This window comes from Lycium ferocissimum, chromosome 7 (assembly GCF_029784015.1).
Source record: "Lycium ferocissimum isolate CSIRO_LF1 chromosome 7, AGI_CSIRO_Lferr_CH_V1, whole genome shotgun sequence".
Lineage (NCBI taxonomy): Eukaryota > Viridiplantae > Streptophyta > Magnoliopsida > Solanales > Solanaceae > Lycium > Lycium ferocissimum.
Genome location: NC_081348.1, coordinates 24,764,384 through 24,771,231, shown reverse-complemented (window position 1 = coordinate 24,771,231; position 6,848 = coordinate 24,764,384). Strand labels below are relative to the sequence as shown.

General features: G+C 33.7%; 1 protein-coding gene across 1 annotated transcript; it reads right to left on the bottom strand.

Moving 5' to 3' along the window:
* Positions 1-2,197: 2,197 nt before the first annotated feature.
* Positions 2,198-6,004, bottom strand: LOC132062047 (agamous-like MADS-box protein MADS3). The gene is made up of 8 exons (XM_059454697.1): positions 5,949-6,004; positions 5,258-5,390; positions 5,109-5,170; positions 4,832-4,931; positions 4,457-4,498; positions 3,130-3,192; positions 2,883-3,034; positions 2,198-2,410 (listed from the first exon to the last, which is right to left on the bottom strand). The coding sequence occupies exons 1-8, from the start codon at positions 6,002-6,004 to the stop codon at positions 2,323-2,325; spliced, it is 696 nt and encodes a 231-aa protein (XP_059310680.1). The 3' UTR covers positions 2,198-2,322.
* Positions 6,005-6,848: the final 844 nt, after the last annotated feature.

The window sequence follows — 6,848 nt, the reverse complement described above, 5'->3', positions numbered from 1 at the left end:
CCCAAAATTTTGTCCTTAATTCTGCCAACTTTTTCCAAATTTTCGACAAACTTATTTTCTTTGATTTGTTTGGTCCTGGAATCTTCCAAAACTCCCCCTACTTACTATTTATCATTCATTGTACTTGATAATGGGCATGTTCTCATGTTTCAAGGTTGTCCTTCCCGGTTACGACTTACAAGATCATAATTCATCCTTTACTTAAACAATATACTTAATAATGCTTCGTTCCTCACACTCCAAAGTTGTTTTACCTAGCCATAGCTCGACATACTTACATTCAAATTTAACCAGTGCTTCTCTGAGGTACGGGGTGTAACACTGAAAGTGCGGGGTGTAACAGTAGTCAGGCGAGCAGCCCAGCGCAGTAGGATCTTCCCTCAACTACAGTCAGTGTGCTCCCCTTGGTTCTGAGCCGCAGTCTATTTTGGTATGATATTTTGATTTGTACATATGGGTACGACGAAGCCTTGTCCCGTTCTTCCTACAGTTTATATTCCATAGAGGTCCGTAGACATTTGTACATATATAGTTAGCAAGTTATGTAGCCTTGCCGGCTCCATGATACTCGTGATGTTGTAGCGACCTTGTTGGTTCGCATATGCACATATATGTTCGATTACCGGATATTTTTATGTTGGGCCCTTTCTGCGTGCAGGTATTCTTTGAGTTATGTTATATGTTGTTCAAGGTAAACACGTTAAGTCAGGTGGTTCCCGGCCTATTGGTCGGAGCCCGTCATGCCCCTCGTTGGGGTGTGACAATATACCTCTATTTTTATTAATTATTTTGTATTACCTGCATTGCAATATATTTATAAAGTTATTATTGCCTGTTATTTGTACTTTTTTTTTTTTTAATAAACCGTCTCCACTGCTGGAGCCTGGCTTCCATTTTATTCATCTCCCTCAAAAAGTTACAGCATTCAGGGGATTTGAGGTCGCCCCACCTCTTTTCTATGGAAAACATTCCATGTAAAAAAATTTGTAGGATTTCATGTACGCTTCCAAAAAGATCTAGCTACTATGAGAGGTATGGACCTCCCATTCTAATTGAGTTGTTCAAGGAACATCAAAAAGGAAATTCCTATACATTGATCTATACATGCAGAAAGAGTTTTTAACTATGGAATTCCTAAAAGAAGGTATTTGCATTTTGTCAACTTTCAGCTGTCCTCTTGTTTCTCTTGGTAGATCTTGAAAGTTGTACATCCATATGGTGTGTCTACAGCTCAGTCCCCAATTGGCAAGGCTGTCCGCTGGCTTGTTGCATTCTTTGTAGATGTGATGAAGTGATTTGTCTTGAATAGATTCTAGATTGCGTTGAATCAGTTCCACCATGTCCAATAAAGTCCATGGAGGTTTCGACTTTCCAGTGATCCACTCTACCAAAAGATATCAGAATTTTGATTATGATTAATAAAAAATTCTTGTTCTTCTCATTTATTTCATTACAGAATGACATTAAATTATATACTTAACTAGTATTTCTCACTTTTTTTTTTCTATCTCGAAATAATATTCAATTTCTTAAAGAAAATTTGTTACAAAGATTAAAGAGATTAAAAAAATCATGATTTTAAAGAAAAAAAAAAAAAAAAAAAAAAAAAAAAAGGCCAAGTTGATAAAGTAAGGGTGGAATAGGAATTTAAGAAAGTCAATTAGGATGTAAGGGTAGAATAGGAATTTAAGAAAGTCAATTAGGATAAAGGTGGGAGAATGACTATTGTTCAAAGTTGAGGGGGAGTTTAATTTTTAAAGCAAAGTTGGGGTGAAAATCATTTTCACCCTAAAATAAAATAATGGTAGATCATGTCTTATATGGAAATTTATTTAGGGAAAAAATTTCATGACTTATTTTGTAGTTTGATCTCATAAAATTAATATTACTTGTGATTTGTGATATTAAGTTTACCACTCTTATTTTAGTTTGTCATTACAAGTATCATTTTTTGTAGTTATTTTATAAATAATAATATTATTATGATATTCTTAAATTGTCGAAGTGGCCTTCATTATTAAAAATTCATATTTGTAACACAACCCCACTAGCTCGTTCAAGAAACGATTCCTTAACGTTTTGAATTTGACTTTATCATTAGATACTACAGGTCATTTGCTTTTCTTTGGTCAATAAACCAATTAATTTGGTGAGAAAATGGAAAAGCATATAAGTTAAACAGGAGCGTACATAACACTTACTCAAAATTATACATTATATAACAAACACTTCAAATCATAAAGATGTCACTGAGTTTTTAGTCTCGAAAAACTTAAACAAAACCTTGTCCTATATCGAGAATTAAATAGAATTAATTAGAAATCAAAGGCCCCAGCCATGGATGATGTTGCTCTCAACAGCCATGCTCCTTGACCCTGAGGCTCCATCTTCAGCCATATAGTGATGATACCTGTTGGGAAACAACACATTCTTCATTAAAATAATTCCCTTCAAATTGACAAGATCCTGAAGATGATACAAAGCATTGAATCGGCGTTAATGCATTGGGCCATTGGCATAGACAATTTTCACCAAGGAGTTTACAATATTAACATTAAAAATAATTGACTTTGTATATCCAGTGTGATTTCCGGTGAAAGGGTTCAGATAAACTCCCTTCCCTTCCGCCCTTCTAGCTCTGCCCCTAATTATATGTCAACCGCTACCACCCAGGGGCGAAGGCAGGATCAGTGACAAGGGATCCAAAAAATGTTAAAATGTCACCGTTAGGAGTTGAAAACTTGAAATCATGACTGGAAACATTTTCTTTTAAACCCTTTTACCACCACACTGGAAGCTTTCATAACGTTAGCGATATACATAAAACAAATTAACTATGCACATTATAATTTTCTGCGAAGAAGGAGATCAAGTAGATATACTCTATTTGAAGTACTGGATCAGGTTGATCACAGTCCATGTGATTTGATTGAGAATGGTGGACATGAAAGGTGCTGCTTCCTGCTTCTGCTGATGCATTACAACCCCATGGAAATGGAAGAGCTCTCAGTCCTTGTCCTTCACCCTCAAATTGCTGCCAACATAGAAAAACAAATTCTTGAATATGTAACTCTATATATATATAGGTGCACTTACATAACAGAATTTTTTTCAGGTTTGAATAAGTACCGATGATAGTTCTTGAGAAACCTTAATCTTCAGTTGCTTGTTCACATCACCAAGATGGCGCTCCTGCCAAAATAACCCATTATTATCAAGTCCAACTAGATAATTATACTGTAGTTCTTGTTTTATTTTAACACCAATTGTGGTTCCTCGCCCCTTGCTTATTCGGAATTCATAAGCTAGCATTGAACTTGAGAAAGATTAAATATATGTCCATATATCAATAGAACAAATTACCAAGATGTGTGATATTCATTTTACCTACCTCAAACTCTTCCTGCCTGACCTATTTGACTCTATGACCGAGTTATTTAGGTGATTTCCCGACTGACTAGTTTCCTGTAAGAATAGGTGGAAGAAACTAGACAAGTAACGGACAGCCATTTCACAAATTTAACTATTTTTTATTAAAAGAGATCTCGGATCAAAGACTATCGACCTGAAAATATGTGCCACCAACTAAATGAAAGGCTGTTGTCACAATATAGTTGGGACTTATCAATCAGCATGCATGACACAAAAAGACGGCAAAAGGCTCAGTAAGTCCTTTATAATGGGCACAAACTTGTACACTCCTACTGAAGTGTACTGCTCTTTACAACATATTTTCTTAAGATTCTAGGGCCTTCAGATCCCTTGCAACTCTTAGCCATTTGATTGAAAATTGAAAAAAAAAAATGAGTTTTTGAAATTGTGTTGAAATAATTTTGGAAGTTGAAGTTGTGTTTGAATATGCATTTTACTTGAAAAAAAAGTTGACGTTCTGTGAGTGAAAGAAAAAATTTCACCCAAAAATTGGCGTCCAAATTAGTTTTTGAAACTTGAATTTTTTTTCCAAAAACTTAAAAATTCCATGAACAAATAATACTTTCAAATTTTCTTTTTTGGAAAAAAGTAAAAGAATCTATGTCCAAACGGGAGCTAATCACCAATCTTTTGCATCCGTTCACCTTTTATAACGAATTTATAATTGTGATAATCAGGAATTAATATCATATATATACATTCTAATTAATTTGTACTGATCAGAACCTCAAAAGTAAACTACTTCTTCCATCCCAATTTAAGAGTCTTGCTTTCTTTTTTGGTCTGTCCCGAACAGAGTGTGATCTTTCTATATTTAGTAAGTAGATAATTAAACATTTTGCATGACAAGTTTACAATCACAAGATTCAAACATTTTAATACATTATACACATTTTTAATTTAGGATCACGAGATTTAAAAACCTCTTTTTATTTCTTAAATTTTGTGCTCAGTCAATATAAGGCAATTAAATTGGGACGGAACGGAGGAAGTAATATTTTTTTTTCTGCATATTTTATCTTACCTTTCTACGGAGCTCCTCCATCTGTTCCATCATTACTTGTGTCTACACAATGCAGAAACCAATGCTTACTTGCAGAAACCAATGCTTAGTACCAAAGTAAATATTTCTACCTATGAAAAAAGTGGATTCCAAATTAGTGGGACCAAAAAGTGTAAGATTTAGGGTTTTTTTTTTTTTTTTTGAAACAAAAAGAAGTCTCACTAACTAATGTCAGTTGTGTCATGAGACACGTAATAAAGTTTTTTGTAGAGACACTTGTGTTATCATAAAAATATTTATAAGATCTGGTAGTTAAGAACGAAATGAAGCGACAAAGAGGAAGAGAAAGAAAAAAGAAAACACACAAGATTAATTGTTGAAAACAATTTAATATACCTTTCTTTGCCTAGCTTGTGCAAGTGCACCTTCAAGTTGTTTTTCAAGATTTTGAAACTCCTTCACACTCAGTGGCCCAAGATCTTCACCAAGCAAGTGCCTTCATGCATTAGCAATAACATATCAGAAAACTTGAAATATTTTTACTCTTCTTTTCTGCATATTTTTCTCATGTTTCATTATCCCCCCTTAAATCTTCACTAAACCTCGAGTGTGGTTCATTTATGTGTAATAAAAGAAAAAGAGAAGTGCTAAGATTTGTCTGAATTGAAATAGCCTTTGAGTTCTTTGAAGGGCTTCAAACTTGGCCTTTAATTTTGACACCTCCTGGTACCAGCTCTATGTTTGAAACAAAAACAAAATATGCTTAGGAAGAACCATAATAAGCCAATTGAATGGTTTAACATAGAACATGAAGCCTCAAACCTGTGTTTCTTTTTCACCATAGTTATCTTGAGGATTAAGGCAACAGCGTTCATACCTTTCAAGGGCTTTAGTGATACTGCCAACAGAAGAAACACAATTATCAAAATCTAAACAGACATATTGCAATTTATAAAAAGATGGAGTATATATTAAGTTTCACAAAAATATTATATTAAAACTTGACAAACACCAAGAAAGTACCAGCTAACAGATTGATACAAAGTTACAATCTGATCAGCAGCTACAACTCCTTAAAAGTAAACTAGAACATCTCATCCCAAATATTAGTCATTTTGGCAAACTAAATTTGTTCCAAAATATTTGCCGTTTTATTAAAACAAGAAGTCATTAATTTATTTACTTTTCTTTCCAATTCTATTCTTAATGTTTCAATTAATTAAGTGAGACATTTAAGGAGAGATAAAAGATAATTAGATGAATACTGAAAGAATAAAAACACAAGAAATTAGAAGAAAAGAAAACTATTGAATATATAATATGAAAAAGGGGCATACATGATACAACAGAAGGAAAAAAACTGTAAAGGCAAAAGCGGGAAGGGTACATAAGGAATTGGGAGAGAAGAGGAAGGAATGAAGGAAACATGTGATGACATGCCAAAGGGTTAAAATAGCAAAAGTCTTCTCATTTCTATTCATTTACTCCATTTTATTTTATTGCCCATAAGTACAGCAGGAGGTTGTCTTTTTCCTTCTTCCAACCTTCTTCCTTCTTCCAACCTTCCATATTTGGAAAGAGGAAAAAGAAATTCATTTTGGCAATTCCTTAAGCATATAATTAGAAACATAAGCAAAACCATTTAGACATTGGATTAAAGGGTAGTCTATAGCTTTTTGTACTTCAATTCGAGGATTTAAAACCGCCAATCAGGTTTTCTTTTTGTCTTCAATAACAAAGATCACATTTATGAAGGAGAATGTTTTTCAATTTTTTTTGTTTGATTGGTTAAAAATTTGAAAAAACCTTTTCTTTCGGACAAAAAAGTTCCTTACAATAGAAGAAAATGATTTCTCTAGTAGAATTAAGGAAAAAAAATTCCATAAGTGGATTTTGCACTTATTATTTAATACTCATCGCAACTCCGAACCATCCCCACCATCCTCACACCTCTAGGCCCCCATGTAAACCTCAGTAGCGTTCGCTAGATTATATAATGTAGAAAGGCTTAGGTGTACAAGTTGAGTTGTGCATGGTTGTACTTAGTTAGTTACTAGCATTAATGAGTTGTACATGATTAGTTGGCAATTAGTTGTAAATGTCTTAGCTAAGTTAGTTATCAAGTGTGTGTGTGTGTGTATATATATATATATATATATATATATATATACTTGCATGTACAGATACGGTTAAGGATCATGAATGAAAACTCTTTCATCATTTCTCTATCCTAGCTCTAGTAACCACCTCACATAAATTCATCTTCTCCGTCTATCCTATTGCTCAATATGGTATCAGAGCACAGCTCTAATGGCGGTTCGAGATCACATTCGATGTGATGTGAAGATTGAATAACGAGGACGAAGGTACAGAGCTCATTTTCATATGTTTTTGTGATCGATTTTTGCTTGAA